At 38.7% G+C, this 19,329-nt stretch overlaps 3 protein-coding genes across 4 annotated transcripts; 1 reads left to right on the top strand and 2 right to left on the bottom strand.

The window, feature by feature from the left end:
- Nucleotides 1-115: 115 nt before the first annotated feature.
- On the bottom strand, nt 116-1,043 carry LOC133727541 (LOB domain-containing protein 2). The gene is made up of 2 exons (XM_062155138.1): nt 386-1,043; nt 116-177 (listed from the first exon to the last, which is right to left on the bottom strand). The coding sequence occupies exons 1-2, from the start codon at nt 1,041-1,043 to the stop codon at nt 116-118; spliced, it is 720 nt and encodes a 239-aa protein (XP_062011122.1).
- Nucleotides 1,044-9,501: 8,458 nt separating this feature from the next.
- Nucleotides 9,502-11,738, top strand: LOC133724854 (RNA polymerase II C-terminal domain phosphatase-like 4). Of its 2 annotated transcripts, none has more exons than XM_062151733.1 (2): nt 9,502-10,587; nt 10,997-11,738. In XM_062151733.1, exon 1 carries the CDS (start codon nt 9,570-9,572, stop codon nt 10,350-10,352), a length of 783 nt encoding a protein of 260 aa, XP_062007717.1. In that variant the 5' UTR covers nt 9,502-9,569; the 3' UTR covers nt 10,353-10,587; nt 10,997-11,738. The 2 variants fall into 2 exon arrangements, with proteins under 2 accessions (XP_062007717.1, XP_062007718.1); XM_062151734.1 differs by having other exon boundaries at nt 9,502-11,255; nt 11,331-11,738.
- A 1,759-nt stretch (nt 11,739-13,497) lies between these two features.
- On the bottom strand, nt 13,498-17,700 carry LOC133724852 (protein APEM9). The gene is made up of 5 exons (XM_062151731.1): nt 17,317-17,700; nt 17,043-17,120; nt 16,113-16,398; nt 14,816-15,144; nt 13,498-13,863 (listed from the first exon to the last, which is right to left on the bottom strand). Exons 1-5 carry the CDS (start codon nt 17,652-17,654, stop codon nt 13,734-13,736), a joined length of 1,161 nt encoding a protein of 386 aa, XP_062007715.1. The 5' UTR covers nt 17,655-17,700; the 3' UTR covers nt 13,498-13,733.
- Between the last annotated feature and the right edge of the window lie 1,629 nt (nt 17,701-19,329).

The following is a 19,329-nucleotide window of genomic DNA, read 5'->3' as shown; positions in this document are numbered from 1 at the left end:
AACATGACATATATAATAGCTTAGAGTATATCCTCTCCTGAATGCAGTCGATCGATTGAATGCAGTCGATCGATTGATAGGAAAGTAAGGAAACTGTTTAATCAATCAAAATATATTACGATCCGCCTTCCCATATTGTCCTTTCTAATGGCTTGCCAATGAGTTGATTAAGTTGACCTAAAATGAAACAAAAATAGGAGAAACTTTATCAGCTTAATTATTAAAACATACATTACTTATAGATAAATTAAAAGAACAGCATTAATTCTAATTTCTAACTGTCAAATTGGCCGACTCAATGGTGTATGATCACATGAAGTAATGAATTTTCTAGATCTCAAACAATATGAAACAGATCCGATATTATGAATAAGAATTTATTTACCTGAAATATAGTACTGCTGATTAATGTTGTTGATAGAATGCCCCTGCTGGTGTACTACTGGAACAACAATGGAATCGGCAGCTATTTTTACTTGCTTTATCTTCTCTGCTGCAATTTCTTGCTCACAAGTTAAAGGATAACCATATGGCGGGACTGAATCGATTCTGACGTTTTCGTTAACCTGAAGATCATAATCCAAATTGTTATTAGTAGTAGTGATTCCATTTCCTCCATTTATTCCATTGCTAATCCCATTAGTTTCATAGTTCCAAGCAACTAAATCCGTCAGAGATTTGTAACACATGCCCTTTTGCACTTGTAAAGGAACCGTTTGGTTCTCATGATTTTTATACATCTTGAGCTCATCGAAAATCATCCTATACTCTCCGTAAGGACCAAGCACCGGGTCTTTTTGCCTGCAAAGAGCTTCCCATACCAATGAATCAACAACCTTTCTCCGGTTCGCTTCATTGGCATTCTTCACCATCTTTGTTACATTGCTAACCCCGAAAACTTTGTGCACGGCTTGGAATTCTCGATTCCTCTCCACTGGAAAAAAAGGTGCCAAAGTGCAACCTTCTTTGCACTTTTTCCTTTGATGCTTGCATGCTGCACATGCTGGTACTGCTCCTGGTGTGCCATTACTCTTCCTGTGCATCCTATATATATAGATGATATATCAACTTCTATCTATTAACACAAACACAGTTAATACTGGCAATTCTTTATATCATTTTGAAGAAAAACTACTCAAAGCAAAAAGTCATTGAAGTAACATATATCTAAACAAACATATCAGAACAAGAAGCTTACAGAGACCTTGACCCTTTTTCTGATGCGAATGAAAAGGCAATGTTGGATATAAATAATAAGGATTAAATAATATAACCTAGTAGTACAGATGAAAGTTCAATTGTGTCTAAAAAACAAGCACGTAAAGATGGCAGGTCTGTGTTATATATAAAACAATGAGACGTGTGTAAGTTGGAATAGGGGGTTTAGGTAGTTCATGGGAAGAAAAAGAGTAATATCTAAAGAATAAAATAATTAGGGAACAATGTTCTACGGGAGGTAGCTAGACATGCATGTGTACTTTTCTGTTGACGACCTCTCTCTCTCCAACAGGCTACTCCCTAAAGCAAAGTCTCAACTAAGGGTACTCCCTAAAGCAAACGGCATGCATGCAGGAGGACGAGACTATATTAGAAATGTTTCCGCCATGAGCTATTATGCACTGTAACATATTTCATTTTTGAACCTACCCTGCTATTAACTGTTGGAATTGGAGGGACTGATTGTGAGTGTCCCATGTTAGAAAACATGAATCACACAAGATCGATCACAAAACCACATAACAAAAGCACCTGCAACAAGAACCAAACAAATTATGCAACACACCAGAAGCTTTCTTAGTCGGTTTAGGAATAATTAACCACCTGGATTCACACTTTCAATCCCAGCAGCCACAGTTTGTCCAAGAGCATTCATCGAGACAGACATCTTCAAGGATCAGAAATGAGCAGCCGTACTATGGAGGAAAGTCTTCTATGCTTCAACACTTAATGCTTCAGAATGGGACTGAAAATGTATGCAAAAGGCAGTTGAACATAGAGACTTTCTCCTCCTTATATATTGGCCAAAACGTTTTTTTTTTTTACTTTGTCAAGGGGAACCCAAAAGCTTCCTAGGCCCAAGATAAACCTCTTCAGCGCATGTGAAATGCTCCAACTGTGCATTGCAGCACAGTGCCTGGCCACTTTGACAGCTTCGGGGTTCGAATCTAGGTTGGGGAGCACACCCAACTAGGTAAGAACCACTAGGCCACTTGCAGTGGTTATATTGGCCAAAACTTTATCCTCGGACTCATCCCATCAGGAGTCCTAATTCTACTTCAAGTTTATCAGAAAGGAGACTTAAGTTTTATCACAATACTTCATATTAATCAGGTTATTAGCAATGAGAGTCCTACTTCTATCAAGAGATATACATCTCGATACTAGAGTTATATTTACATATTTCTTGTTATTTATCCAGTTAAATCATTTGTTCATTTACTTAATGTAATTAGATAATGTTAACTCCACTTTATTCTAACATTCTCCCACTTGGACTAACATTGTCTATTTGCAGAACAATTGATCCAATAACTTGAAATAAACAACAACTAAAGTGTGCACTTGAAACATGTAAAAACTCAGATCTCATTTAGCTTGGTCAAACACAAAAACTAATGCAGAATTTAGAACCCACTAAGTTTGGAACAACACATTGGTTAAAAACCACTAACATCAGCTATTGTGTTCACATAAGCTTTAAGTGATAACAATGAAGCTGTATGGCAAGTATATCTACTTGTAGGGCCATTATGCTCCCAGTCCATCAGAATGATTTTGATAAAACAAAATCTTTTCAAAATCTTGACAACAACCTCTAAACACCAGTGAACTTGTAGTTGTTTTTTTTTTTCTATAACTGAAAATCTATGCAAGCATAACAGTTCACCTAATAACACACAATGCTCAAAATGAAATAATCAAAACAAGATTTCAGAATAGTCACAACATCCATAAATAAATAATCACTTTCTGAAATACCTCAAATTTATTTATAACTTGCAAATGCAAAATACAAATATTAGAAAATTCAAAACTGAATTGGAACTGTTACACAAAAATAAAAATTCAAAAATGACTCCAAACTCCCACTGAACTCAAGCTTCCAAACTAGACAATACTCCCATATTCTCTGTATGTCTCTTAAAATTTGCAACTGACAAGGCTTTTGTGAATGGATATGCAAGTTGGGATTTAGTGTCAATTCCCGGAACCGGCCTGAAGTCACCAGAACTGGCCACCAGAAGCTACGGTGCCTTGAACCGCAGCCTGCCTTTTCCAGCCTCTGTCCAATCTGCTCAAATAGGTCCAGCCCAGAAGAAAACGACGTGGCCCAGCCCAGAGGAGAAGGAAGAAGCCCACAGCTGACTCAGCCCACCAAGCCCAGAAGCCCGCTGACGTAAGCCCAAAGCCCATTGATGTTAGCACAAAACCTTTGACACGTCAGTGTCAACGTTAGCTTCCACTTCAGCAGCTGGTGCCATGTCAGCAGCTCCAGCGAAAGGTCACCGCCGACCGCAGTCGAGGACTTTTCCGAGTACTTTTCCGGCCAAATTTTCCGGCGACCTATTTTGAGGTATTTTTTACTAAAAGTTCCCGTTTTTGAAGTTTTTATTTCTTTTCTCTTCTTTTTCTCGGGGACTTGCAACCTCCCTTCTTCTACCCCCCTTTCTTCATCATAGGGGAGACCAAATTAAGCCGAATTGTCGGTGTTTGTGCTCACTCCAAGCTTGGAGCTTGTAGAGTCCTCCAAACTTAGAGTTTGTTGAGATAAAACGATCGACCACAAACATCATTGTTTCGATCTAATCCAACCCCTCTTGGAATCGAATTTCTTGGAAGCGACTACACTCAGAAATTCCTAATTTCTTGGAAGCGACTACGCTCAGAAATTTTTATTGTTTTCGTGGTAGCCTTTTTCGCTTCGAACCTAACCCTAATCTTTTGTTGTTTTTCAGGATGAGTAACCTGAACAAGTTGAGCTTCGCTCCACTAGAGACAACAGGCACATGATACAACAAGTGGGTCCGTGATGTGCACCAGCATCTTAAGGCTGATGAGATCCTAAGTACGATCCAAGAGCCAAGTCAGAACGTGCTTACTCCTCAACAAGCTGCCGCTTTTGAAGCGAATAGAGCTATGAGAGAGGCCAATGAAGATAAAGCCATAATTCTCATGACAAGGCACATGAATGATGCACTCCAAAATAAGTACCTCAATGAGGAAGACCCCAGAAAACTATGGGTAGAACTTGAGCAGCGTTTTGGCAACGTTCGTGACTCCTTGCTTCCGGATTTAGAAGTGAGATGGCATAGCCTCCGCTTCTGTGATTTCAAGTCTGTACTTGACTATAATTTGGAAGCATTTCGTATCAAGTCTTTGATGGAATTCTGTGGGCAGAAGATCATTGATACGAGGTTGATCGAGAAGACTCTCTCTACCTTCCCCGTCTCTGCATTGATGATAGCCAAAAACTATCGGATTTATGTCAATGTTGGACGCATCACAAGATTTCATGAGCTTATTGGAGCCATGAACGTAGCTGAAAAGCACGATCGACAACATACTTGTGAAGAACTATAACTCTAGACCCGTGGGAGAAAAGCCAATTCCGGAGTCTAATTATAGTCTCACCCCTAAGGGAGGGCGCCAGGAGCGAAACCCTAAGGAAATAGATTATTCTGGACATTCTGGTCCATATTCTCGCCCCAAAAAGGAAACCGCCAAGATAGGCATGCACGGAACCGTAGAGGTCAATGTGTGAAGAGAGAGAGGGGCAGAGCCTCCGGCTATGGTGGTGGCGCCACCAAGGATCATAGCCGTCCCCAACGCGCTCTAAGTGCGCCTCAATCAAGGGAGCCTGACCATGATGATGCTTGTCTTCGATGTGGAGCGTTCGAACATTGGGCTAAAGCATGTAATGCACCCCAGAATGTTGCTAACGCGTACAAGACGTATCGTGAAGCAATGGAAGCAAATTACATGGAGCAAGCAGATCAAGATGACTATCTCACTCTAAGGGTTGAAGACTTCAAAGGCCAAGATCCAGAGACTGGAGATTTTGATTAAGTCTTTTTATTTTCCAAGAGATGTAATAGGCAATTGCCATATATTTTCGTAGTGGATGTCTAGGAAGGTTCTGAGATTAGTGGTACTTAAGCGAGCCTTGCTCCACCGACATCTCTCTACTCACCTGGTCACATTTATTTTGGAGTTACCGAAAGAAGTTAGACGACTACCATTGTTTTGCATTAGCTAGTATTTTGGATTAGATTTTCTTTCGTCAAAGAGACAATGATGTAACTCCATTGGCTTATGAATAAAATTTCGAGTTCTTTTCATTATGACTTCATTTTGATTCTGAGCATATTACTTTGTGACTATGATGGCTGGGCCATCAGAATTAATTCAAGGACATGGAATAGCCCAAGTTCCACTTGCCAAATGGCACCTTAATTACTGTCACGGAAACTCTCTACACTCCTAGGGCCAATCACACCTATGAATAGCCAATGGATTCCATGCGAAAACGCATGTAGAGAATGGAAATGAGTTCCTTTGCAATACCTCTAACAATTGCGAACAAAGGCGCATTTTAGAGAAGTTTATGTGTCTCTCTAGTGGACTCTATGTCACTATTCGAGCTATTAAATCCAATAAAGTTATAAGAGAAGATCTCTTGGATTCAGACACATATTGGCTTTGTCACAACAGGATAGGTCATCATAGTCATGATCGATATGATGATCCGTCTACTAAAGACTTCACATGGACATCCTTTCTCTTGAGCGAAACGAAGTATGAATCAAAAGTTGGTTCCTGGACTAAGTGTGACCGCTGCCGCTGCCTCTAGCACCGCCACAATCCACCACCAGCCTAGGGCTGGCACAGTCCCTACCCATGAGGCCATGGATGGCCTTCATGGTGATGGCGCACTAGGTGATGCTGCAATCACCAACTTTGCTTCAAATAGCATTTCAGACGCTCAGGCCCAACCAAAATCCTCATTGGTAGCTTATACAATGTCTCCCTTGTTTTACAAAGCCTGTTCCTTAAGGAAGTTAGGACTGAGACTGTCCTATGCAAAGGATATAAAAATACTCATTCTGTTCTTAGATAGAATCCGTGGGATTCTGTGGACTAGTTCAACCAACTTGCGGACGTTTAAATATCTCATGATGTTGGTTGACACACAAACACGCTGGTCACGTGTTGTGCCATTGTCCACTTGTAATGCTGCTTATGCTACACTCCTAGCACATATCATATGACAACGGGCTCACTCCCCGGATCATCCTATTCCATCAATTGGACTTGACACTGTTAGAGAGTTTACATCGAAGACTTTCGATGGTTATTACAATGGGATTGATGTTGGACATCATATTCCCATGAACACACTCAAACGTTCTCGCGGAATCGACTACGATGGTAGTTCAGATATTGGTAATGCGCACCCATCTCCTTATTTTTGCTTGGGGTGATGCAATATCGCATGCAGCTATGCTAATTCGTCTACGACTCACCGCCACTCGATCTACCTCTGTGTTACAGCTAGTGACTGGGTACAAGTATCGTACTTACGCATATTTGAGTGTGCCATTTATGTGCCAATTGCGCCACCACAACGCACTATGATGGGTCCTTACAAACGAATGGGCAACTACGTTGGATTTGAGACTCCAACAATCGTCTGCCACTTAATGCCCTTGCTAGGCGATCTCTTTACCGCTAGATTTGCGGATGTCACTTTGATGAGACAATCTTCCCGTCGTTAGGGGGAGAAAAGAACACAGATGTTCAGCAGGAACGACAGGAATTGTCGAGGTCTGTCCCCACTATGTCTCATCTCGATCCTAGTTAAAGTGACGAGATCACACATATCTGCTGCAAACATGCCTGCAAGGAAAGACGTCACTGCAAGAGGACGTAGCGCCACCCTACATGGAGATAGGCATGGCGCCAACGCCAAAGTGAGTGGCACTCTGGTGTTATAGGACATGGCCCCAGCTAGGATGCATGGGAGGCCCGTGGGTTCGAATGATACTTTGGCACATTCCAATCCTTTTATCATCAAGACTCAAAATCCGTCTCATGAGAATCTTCCTGATTATGGTTATCGTTGGGGGACGCCTCAACGTCAGAACCTATTCCTGAGAATATAGAGCTCTTTGAAAATTACACTAGTGTACATGAGACGTGGGATAGAAACTCCATCATAATTGATGATGTAGTTGCGCATGAGTGTGTTGAGTCCGATGATATCGAACCACGCTCCATTGATGAATGAATACCAATGCAGAGAAATTTGGCCTAAATGGAAAGATGCGATCCAGGTTAAGTTGGATTCTCTAACGAAGAGGAATGTTTTTGAGCCAGTGATGCCAACACTTCCTGACATAAAACCTATTGACCAATGGGTCTTCATTAGAAAGCATGATGAGAAACAGAGATGGCAATCTCGCCTTATGGCGCAAGGCTTCTCACAAAACGCCCTGGAATCGACTACGATGAGACATATTCTCTCGTAATGGATGGCATTGCACTCCACTACCCTGTTAGTTTGGTAGTTTCAAATAACTGAACATGCAGCTACCCTAGGTACGGAATATACATGAAGGTTCATGGTGAACTTCATTTACCCAAGTCAAGTGGCTCTAGACCACGGAGCGCGTTTTACAAAGAGATTGAAACGCTCACTAAAGTGACTATTTGATTGGGAAGGGATATGTCCACGCGTTTTGATAACAATTTTCGGGTTCTATTGCAATTCATGTTAGACATGATCTTCATTGAAAGCCCCTAAAGAGTTGAGGAAAAATCGCTGAACACTTGAAATCCGAGTTTGAGATGAAGAATTTTGGGAGAACACGATTATATCTCAGTTTGGAACTTAAGCATCGTGTTGATAGATGCTTAGGAATTTTGACAAGGTCAAAGTCTTCAAGCACCTCCATGATCGTCTGAAGTCTTGATCCTGAAAAGGATCATCTTCGTTCGAAAGATGATGACAAAGATGTGCTAGAGGAAAAAGTGTATTACTTAAGTACAATAGGCGCATTATTGTACTTAGCTCAATGCACAAGACCGGACATCTCATATGTTGTGAACTTGTTAGCTAGATATAGCTTTGCGCCAACGCGACGCCATTAGAGTGGTGTAAGAGATATCTTTCGGTACTTGAGATGTACGATTGATATGGGCTTGTTCTATCCCTACAGAGAGATGATGAATTCAGACCCATCACACACCAGGAATGCTGCCAACACTGGCCTGCGTCCACTATCCCCATCCCAAAACAACATGTGTTTTGGAAGGTTTTGCTGATATTGGGTATCTCTCTGACCCACACAAAGGTCATTCCCAAACTGGTTAAGTGTTCACCATGGGTAAAGACCGTGATATCTTGGAAGTCTATAGAATAGACCCTTTTCACAACAATTGTGGTTTGAAGTCTACCACAGATGAGCCTACGAGCATTATTAGGATAATGCTGCTTATTTTGAACAAATGAAGCAAGGCTACATCAAAAGTGACAACACCAAGGATAAACATCAACAACAGACTCTCCTCAAGAACAAAGCGAACTAGGTTCGATCTGAGGACAGTAAGGCAGACTTGCTCACTAAGTCATTGCCTAAATTCCACTTTCGAGAAACATGTTGGTAGCATCGTTTGAGGAAGATATCCGAACTCCCATGACCGTTGTCATAAGGGGGAGATGCAGACATTAGGGGGAGATGTCTACATGTATGGTCTCGAAACATGAAGGGTGTGTTGTGCTCTTTTTCCCCTTTGTACTCTTTTTCCCCTTTGACCGAGGTTATTTTTGTCCCACTGAGTTTTTGTTACTCGGCAAGGTTTTTTAACGAGGCAACGAGAGAAGCACCGCGTTTGGGCGACACAAGGGGGAGTGTTTAAGTAAATCTGAATTGTGTCTAGCCCAAACTCTAGGTTACTTGACCTAGTGGTAATATGGTTTTAATTAGAGATAATCTTGGAGAATATCTTAGAGATATCCATTCATTGTATGATTACTTTTCCTTGTACGATTCAGATTCTATGGCTCTATGTCTTGTAATCTTCTATATAAAGAGGCATCTATTATCAATGAGAACACACAACAATTTTCTCTAAAATATCGATTCCCTAAAACACGTACGAATTAAATTCGAAATAGGTCATGATTTTTGGACTTAAAAGTAATTAACTCTTATTTTTACAAGGCTAAAGCGGTAAACAAATAAACAAAATCTCCACAATCAGGTTTAATAAAATAAAAATAAAAAAAAAACCACGTCCAGTAGCAATTTAATCCTCATTTTCCTAAAGTTCGATATTTTTTGAAAAAAAAAAAAAAAAACTACTTTTTACGCTTATACAGTTTGTATCAAAACGCGTATTCATCTCAAAAAAAAAGCAGCGTAACACCTACGCGTACGCGTATAAGCTACGCCTTTATAGCCGTTAGCTCTCTCTCTCTCTGTCCTAAATCAATTGTGATTCTCAAAAAAAAAAAAAAAAATTGTGCTTTCCCTTTCTGCTCGATCTCTTAGGTTTCAATTCCAAAGATGGCAACTCTGTCTCAACCAACGTTGTTTCAGGAGAAGGAAAATCTTGATCTCAATGGTAATCTTTCATTTCCTTCTTCTTTTCATGTTTCAAATTGTTCTTCTAACCCTAATTTTGCCAGAGCACTGAGTGTCAATTCCAATTCCAGAAAGCTCCACTTGGTTCTTGATCTTGATCACACACTCCTCCACACCACTCAACTCTGTAATCTGACACCTGAAGAAGACTATCTCAAGATCGGAACCCATCCTCATCGAGATGTTTTCGTGCTTGAAACTGTGATCACCAAGCTCAGGCCCTTTGTCAGGAGATTCTTGGATGAAGCCAGCAAGATGTTTGAGCTGTATATATACACAAAGGGTAACCGGTACTATGCGGGTCTAATGGCTGCCCTGCTTGATCCTAGGAAGGAGTATTTCACTTCCGTTTCTAGAGTGATATCGTGCGAGGATCACGGAATCGTGGGGCGATATAAGAGTTTGGATGCTGTGGTTGGCTGCAATTATTCCAATGTTTTGATCCTTGATGATACAGAAGAGGCATGGACAAAGGAAAGCCGGGACAATCTAATCGTTGTCGACAAGTATTGTTTCTTTAGGCACAAAATGGGCCTAGCTAAATGCAAGTCTTATGCTGAGTTAAAGACTGATGAATGTGGATATCTGGCAGCACTTCTTGAAGTTCTTAAGGTAATCAACCGTATCTTCTGTGATGAACTAGCCAGAAATCCTTCTGGTGTAGATGTGAGGGATGTGTTACAACTGTTTGGAAACAATTGTTGAAGGTTGTTAGGCATCCTGGAAACAGTTTCTTGACCAAATCAAGCCGGTGATCTGCCTAGGATGGCGGACTGTGCATTTTTGTAATGTGTTAGGCATCTTGGAAGAAGTTGAGACTGGTTTAAAAGAGGAAAAGAATATCCCATTCCATTTTCTGCTAAATGCCACTTCATTCGTTGAGGATCAATGCAAACTGACCGTGGCTTTAACTTTTCCGGCCAGAATAATTCGTCAAGAGGTTAGTGATCATGTATGGTTTTGTTCTGTTGCTATCTAGTCACAAACTATGTTTCTTGCATATCATTTCGTAATGTTCATTTGATATGTTCTGTAAAGTTCATTTTGGAAATAATTGGTAATAGGTTTACTACTAAGGTTTACTTGTTTGACAACTACCTCTTGGTTGAAAATTTAGCTTTTGATACAACTAGCATTTTTACCATATAGAGAAAGAAAAAAAAATCATTAAAAAAAAAAAAAATCAATACCTCCCAAGATATGCTGTTCAAGTATGGTTTAAGGAGGAAAAGCATATGCAGCCAAGGACAAAATTAGTCTGAAGGGTTCTAATATTATGTGGTTCTTTCATGAACTCCCATGTTTTTCCTACTTATGTTGTAAGCTTCAAGGCCTTTCCTTTCTTGAAGGATTATCCAACATCTACACAGGGAGCGCTTCTACTAGTGCATTTATTTAGAGGAGAACTGCTAGTACTAATGCTATTGCTGCTTTTAGAGAATGACAGCTACTCAAATAGTTGATGTTCCTCTGCTGTTGACCGTGCTCACAAGGCTCTTACCTCCTTCACAAATGGCCATTCTTGTCAAATTGCTTAACGATTACAGGGCAAAGAAAAGTAGCCAACAAAAGCTGAATCCAATAGTGAGACTCGTCGTGTGTGAAAAGGTTTCGCCTTCATAAACAAATTGATGTCATCAACTACTCATACTGCTACTGACTTGAAGCTTCGAAATTCCTCAGGACGAGAGTGTTATGCTACTGCTCTGATGCTTACCAAAAGCCTCAACAATTTCAAGGGAAATAAGATAACCCCACCCCAGCTGGTCTGAAGGTGAGACTGATAGTTGGTTCGATTGTGCAAAGTCCTTTGATTTCAGTAATCAAATCTTTCTGGAGAAAGCAGAAGCAAGACCAAGCCACGGGGTGATGATTCAAATTCTTTGTTCAACAGCTTCCCCTTGGAGATATATAGTTATCGTTTAGTTAGACTCCAATAGTTTATTTCCATGTTAACAAACTGTAAAGACAAATGTTTTTTTAGTGCACTTAATTACATCCCCTGATGTAATATGCGTACATTATTTTGCTCGATATGCTTTTAGTTGTAATGCTATTGTCGTGTGGGAATAATAATATTTGTGGGTTCAATGTTTGTAGTCCTTTCACTTGTGAATGAATTAGCTTTTACTATTAGTGGTTTGTTGATATCTTCGTTTATGCATTCAATTCGACTTGAAGTTCCTTGGTATAGTAGTGATGGGAAAGACATGGAAACAATGCCTCTCAAGTATCCTCGGATGCCAAAGTAGAAAAATGTGTTTTTGGGTGAAGACGATAGAGAGGGGGGTATTTTGGAGATACAGTATTTGATCAAACATCATTTAATTTGAGAATGAAATGGGAGTAGGATCTTAAAAATCTGTTATTGTTTGATCAAGTATTGGTTATCTGTAAATGCTCAGGGGTGATCATGGTCATCTCCTTAGTAATCACTGTCGTTAATCTGATGTTAGGCAAGGTTCTCCAAAAGTACATCTCCTCGATTTGGTTGATTCAGTTTATAACTTATATCGATCTGACATGATCGATGTGCAGTCTCCAGTTGATACTTGATGCCTATTTAGTCTTTCTCGCATGATTAATCTGGAGTTAGATGCAATATTTGAGAATTAAAACATAAAAATGTGTGAAAATCAATCAATCATCGTTTGCAGTGTTTTCCAAGTCTCATGAACATCAGCTGGCCTAAACTTGTATGAGGCAATTCAGAATCCTATTAACTAATAACGGATTGCTATATAATTAAAGAAGTGAAAGAAGAAACGAGCATTTCTAAACTTTTCTTGCACTAGAATTTTTCCCTAGAATTCTAGGGAAGAGCTGCTGTGTGGCTATTGTCTCAGTTGAATTAATAAAGGTGCATCTCATTGAGAAGAGTTGCACGCTACTTTTGGAATAGCTTGTAGCAAGCTAAAACTGAGAACAAATAAAAGGAGAAATTATTTGGAGTAGAAGAAAATGAAACACTGCAAGCTAAAAGCAGATACTGTCATTTGTGCGGCTAGAAATATTATTGATTTTATCGTTAAGGCATGTGACATTAGCCTAGGGTTTGGATTCTCTCTTCTTTGCATGCCCATGTAAAGAATTAGATTGTCAAACCTGAATTTTGGTCCCAAGTAGAAACCAAAAAGTTAAATACGAGATCGAGAATTATCTCTCTAGCACAATGGGCTTTAAGTTATTAAAGTCCATAATTCATCTTTTCAGATATTACTCACTTTTCTTATTTTCGTATTGTATATTGAATACCACTTAGGCATGGAATGAATTTTTTTTTTTTTTTTTTAGTATCAACATTAGCCCGCTTGATTATATAGGATATGCAATGACTATGAAATAGCCTACATAATCAAAAGAATGTGGCACAAGGTAAGCATGAAAACGTTGTTGCAGGGTTTGCGACGCCATCTCTCTGTTTCCTGCTTGTTATAAGGTTTTTTGTTTTTTGGTTACAAGCTTGTTATAATGTTTTGAAGATGCATGGAGTACCCTCTTTTCTCTGTCCGTAGCAGACTAGCAGTGACAACTGTTACTATACTCTATAGTATGTGAGTGATAGTAGTGTAGTCTTCTTGTGTCCCGATGGAACTTAGGTTTCCCAACTTGGTTATTGTTCTTCTTTATTGGGCTTACATTTTCGATTTAGTGATGAACGAGTTAAGTCTGGTGCTTACGGGTTGTTCACTAAAGTTAACCCTTGTTGGTTAAACAGGGTATGCAACTCACTGCACTACATCCTATTTTACGAGGTGAAGCAGCCCAGACGGTTGGGCTTCACATGCCTGTAGTTTGCCGAGACTCCAAATAACTATTCATGATCTCACAGATTTTTGAGGGAGTGGTGTCTAGTATTAATCAGGATATCATTTATTCAATCATCTGCAGTCCGTACACGGATTGTTTGGTGATTCCCCAATACCATGTGAGGAAAAGAAAATAGACGGTTGAACTGAGGTAAGGAGTTAAATGCAACATCTGAAATTATAAACCAAGGTAAAAGAGCACAAGCAGTGCGCATTTGTTTCGTACTATGTCTGCTTAGAACCTGCACTATAAGTCTATAAGTATCCCCGAAGAATATCACTGGTCTGCCCTTGCTGCAGCACCCAAAGGTTGAACAGCAGCTAGAGGGTTCACCTGGTATGAAAATGCAAGCTGCCACAAGTCTACTAAAGCATTTTTCATTGACAAGGCTTGTCTCTGAACAATCCTGCAAAAGAATATCTATGAGAGATGTTGTGGAAATGAAGTAACGTACCCAATACATAAAGGAAACATGAGGAAAACTGAATAACGAAAAATGGAGAAGCAACATATTCAGTAAACAATTGATGGTTCAGTCAATAATATAGAAAGTCACCCGACCAAAACACCCTTCTAAATCTACATTGTGGCAATATAGAATTATTCGAGTCTACAGACCATGAATTCATTTATATAAACAATGTGCTCCACTTTGGACATGCTATGCATTAAGAACGCCCACCTCATGCCATGTATTGTTATCTTTGTAAGTTTCTTTCAAATATATCTCATGTCTATTAACTCTGCACTCTATCTAAAATAAACGAATATGTCTTTCCAAAGTTCCAAATAGACATGAGATATATTGTTGTCTTTAGGAGAAAGCAGTCCAAGCAAGGCCTTACAACCAGATATCAACACATCTCCAGTATTATTCTGTTGCAATCAATTCTTTAAAATCTGTCATGTGAATCATCATTATCTCCATCTAACAGACTGATAAAGTGTTTCATTGTTGATCGCATATAGAATGTCAACCAAAAGTCTTGTACAGCTCAGAGGTCTTTTCTAGTCAACTTGCATAAGTGAAAGTTGCAGTCAATTGGTCCTCGTTGACCTTAACTGCACAAATTCTAACATCAGAAACTTAAAAGTGACCATTGCTTTTTCAAAAATTTGCTCAATTATCCACCCAATCAGTGGCCAGGTCATTCTAATTGGTAACTCAGAGCAGCAAGAAAACAAAAGACGCTGATTATATGAAGATCCTGAATCATGTTCATCACACAGATCCATTTTGCCGAAATTAGCAAGGTTATGTAAATACTTTGAAGATGGATATGAGGAAAAAAGAATCGATATTTTACCATTAGTGTTGAATGCATACATATCAAATATGGAAGAGAGATATCTCTCACCTCTTTAAGGTAGCTCGTTTTCTCTGCAAAACATAAGATATGAGCAGAATCAAGCAGCCCAGGGCAATCTTTCCATTAGATATTACCAACCGAGTATTCCCAAACTTCAGAGTAATGGTACGGAACCACCAGAGGCATGGTTCTAATCTTTTCGACAACTTTAAAACTGCTTGTTTCTTAGCAGTATCTCCGTTTAGAGGATATTTCACTTTTGGGCGTCCCTCAGGTGAAGGATCTTCGTAGTTATCCACCAGCAAAGATGAGAAGGATCCTTGTGATGCGTTGGTGGCTTTAATTGAATGTAGTGAGTGTAATCTTCTCAGAAGTACCTATAAGAAGACACGGATAAATTTAACATGGTTTCAACTCTTTTAATCTATCAATTTGATCAATGTAACATACCATTCTGAGTTAAATTTACTCAACTCAGCATTAGGTTAACAATTCAAGAAAAGGACATTGTCATCTGATTCATCTCACAACTTCTTGGATAAGTGAGTGAGCCCAACTTGTTCACATTAAGGAGTGTATGACTCACCATGCAAAAGGCAGAAAGATAGTACTCCCATAAATAAAGAAAATACAAAACATTTAGAGTTTCCACTTCTAATAATTCACAACTATCTGCTCCTTTGCAATGAGGACATTTTTAAAATAAGAAAAAAGAATACTGAAACTTCCACACATGTTACCATCAGAGAAGTTATGTGGAAAATCAAATAGATGACAGATTAATATTCAACAAATGGAGTGTGTGCAGAACTTCTGTGGCCTAGCTACTCGACAATCCAGCAAGGTAGGAAGCATCCATTTCAAGTTGGAATCATAAAGCATTCTTATTTTTTTAAACTTTAAAGGGATTAAGCTTCTAGTACACAAAAAGTTTCCTAAATAACAGCAAGCGCAACATATATACGAAGCACAAAAGCTCAATCTCATCATGGAAACCAAGACTGAAGCTCAATCAGAAAAATATCTCATGTGTTTTGTCTTAAAACCATTTTAGCAGGCAGAAACAAAGGATCCTTGTTTTGTCTTAAACCATTCCCATTTGCACTTGCCGAGAATCACCAGGCCAAGAAAGTGCAGATGTAGATAAGAGAGATTGCTGAGTGGAATGGCATTATATAGGAAGCTTCACTACACAGTTATAAAATAATTTAAACCCATGGTGAAATTTTTCACAAAGAAAGGCAAATTTGCTTACATGTAACTAAATATAGTGTATATCCAATATGACCACCTAAATCAATTCTCGTGGTGCTGTCTCCAACATAAGATGCATGTATATGTTTACCTGTCTTCTGTCCTCAGGTATTTTAGCATTCTCGACCCAAGAGGTAGCAAGGTCAACATCATTCAAAATGGTTCCCAGCACATTCAAAGTATACACCTCAACTACTTCAAGATACTTATCAATACCCAAAACAAAATGCCCATCATGTCTTTTTGTATAATCTGCATTGTATTCTTTACCAACAAGAACATAACATTTTCCATCCACAAAACTCCAACCGCTAAGGAACACTTCCAGAAATTCTTGAATACCAAGAGAATGCCCTTCTGAAATATAAAAGCATACCCTGACAAACAAAATGAGATAGAAAAATAAAAATGAAGTTTTTCCACTGATGCTTTTAGCAAAACTCTTATGTGCATACAAGATATATAAACTATCGTGTGAACAAGGGATCCACTTTCCTAACTCAAACCAAAAGCTACGTTAATCAAACTTCTCTATATTTGGTGCTCCTCTACATTGGATGGAAATACGAAGATTCCTTGAGACTTTTAACTTTTTCCACCTTCCTATACATTGAGCGTATATCTACTAGAAACTTTTTTTGTTCGATGCTCCAAAAGCAGGACAGATAGATGTATGTATTCTATGAAGAACGAACAAAATGATGCAAAACCCCATTCAATAAAGAAGTGGTGGAGTTTTTTTCAGATTAATTTTTCCCAATTCCCTCTTTTGAAAAGAAAAGAAACGATCCAATGAGGACTTTAAGGGCCAACAAACACTTCTGAATAGATCCAATGAGCTGTAATAAACACTACCCTAAATATGTCACGTTAATTCCGTCAATAGTTATCTAACTCCTTAAACATCAATTGTAAAATTGACATGAACTGCCGGACGTTTAAAATTAAGCAATATCCTAAAAACATATGACATACTTATCAAAGAAAGACTGAATAAAATGGAGCAAGATATAAAGAGTACCCAGTAAGAAGAACTTGAACAGGGATAGCAGGAATGGAGGCAAATGATAATTTGAGCTCATTCAGAATCTCCGGTGTCCTGCAAACCCAAATTTAGGTCACAAGTTATATAGATAAATAATCAGTAAATGGTATATACACTGTTGAACTGCATATGAAGCCTTCCATCATAGTAAAGATTTATTTCGAGATGATTGCATAGGGCCTATATGATTCATATAACAGCAAATACCGCAGAAAACTAGAACAAAGTAAATAGAAAAGTGAGACTGTACCTTCCAAGTTGTTTTAGAGATTGCACAAGCACCATACCAGCCGATTCCAACATGTCATACAGCTCATCATCATCAGCCTCGCTATGTTGAGAAAGACGTTTCAGAATAGAGGAAGCTAATGAGGCTGCCTCCTCGTACATGGAGCAGACAAGGTAGGTCTCGGAATTCTCAATTTGTTCCCAGGTTACTGGGTCGGGGCCTCCGGAACCCATCTCGACTTGTGAACCGGATTGAAGCTGCTCAGTTGGATAGGAGGAGGACTGAGAATTGATAAGAGGTACCGAGGATGAAGACGACGACGACCCATTGCTTTGCCTCTCTCCTGCCTCCCTCTTCATTCTTCACTTCCACAAATTTCAGTAACTGCTCTTGGAACACAGTATTGATGGGTTTTGTGCTTTCCCTTTTTTTTTTTCTTTTTTTTTAAAGCGGAACCCCACGCCGGTTTCATTTATTGAAATAATATTTTGCAACGGGAGACATAATACCTGAACCCCGTGCTATATTAGAAAGATTACAATAATCCTCGTAAGGATGTACTGAATAATAGTAGCAGGGGTACAGTATTAATGGGTTATACCGGTAATTTTTTTATTTTTAATATCAGAGTGGTTTTTTTTTTTTCTTTTCTTTTTTCAAAAATTTCAATAAAAAAAAAAATTACAACGAGAAACCTAGAAAACATCATACTCCTACTAATACATCAAAGATATAATTAAGCTTGAAGTCCTGGATAGAGGAAGAGCATTGGACCTGCTAACAGTTTCTGTTGAATGTCCAAAATTTGCAAATGCACCTGCAACGAAGTTGGCTTTTCTTCAAACATGCATGCTTGAAGCTGATCGATATCTTAGAAATGGTTGGCTAGGACCCTAATATCATGAGTTGATACTTTAATTCGCCAAGGAGTCGAGATACTATTGTTAAAATGTATAAGAATCTTAGAATCTCCTTCAACTTAAATCTTGGAAAAACGTACCATGCATTGCAAAGCCTCATGTAGACGACCAGCCCAAAGAGCTAAAGCTTCTGTAGTCAAAACATCTAAGAAACCAATCTTTTTAGATGAAGCTATAATGAATCTCTTTGATCATTTCTTACAATGAATCCAGCTGCTCCTCGTTGATTATAATGTAAAGAACCATCAAAATTTACCTTAACATAATCATATATATGCTGACGAGGTTGCCCTTTAATGATTCTACTAAAGATGAGGCCTTTGTGGATTTTGATCATTTGGTGTCATAACTAAAGCCCCTGCTCGCAGCTGCATAAACAATTTCAATAGGATCTTTTCTAACATTTTTGAAAATCAACTGATTTCTAGCATGCCAAATATTGTAGCAAGTAAATAAAAAGTTTGAGAATGAAAAAGGATGACTAAAGCTATTATGTAAAGGAAGTAAAAATATGCATCCAATCAAGAAAAGAGTGATTCCAATCAACTGTAGAAAGGACAAGAACAATCAATAGCAAGGTCTGAATAGATAGAGTTTCTGGGATTGAAAGAGACCACATTTTTGACAATAATTTTGTTCTTGAATGCGCTAGCTCTACTATATATTTGAGCTTGAAGATCATAGGTCGACTTAATAGAGAACTTACCATTACTTGCAGGTACCCAAACAAACTCATCTGTATAATCAAAGAAAGATAATGGGATAGCCTTAATTATAGAAACCACTTCAGGAGGTAAAACATTAGACAATTTAGTTGCATTTTGATTCCATTATTGATATAAACTTTAACTGTTTTGTCAATATTGATTATGGTTTTCTGTTGACTGTTCATCATTCAAAAAAAATTATAAGAGGTAAAGGAGAAGCCCAATTAAACAGTCAGAAACTTATTTGAACCATCTCTAATGATCCATCTTAGAGCAACTCCAACAGAGTCCCCGTATTTTGATTTTTCTCTAGTTTAGGAAAAAATAAGTCTCTTTTGCTCCAACAGATTCCCTATAACTATCCCTATTTTAGGGAAAGTGAGGGAAGAGAAAACCAAATTGGCAAA

This window comes from Rosa rugosa, chromosome 1 (genome assembly GCF_958449725.1).
Source record: "Rosa rugosa chromosome 1, drRosRugo1.1, whole genome shotgun sequence".
NCBI lineage: Eukaryota > Viridiplantae > Streptophyta > Magnoliopsida > Rosales > Rosaceae > Rosa > Rosa rugosa.
Note: the sequence above shows the minus strand (reverse complement) of the source record. Positions and strands in the feature narration are given on the sequence as shown.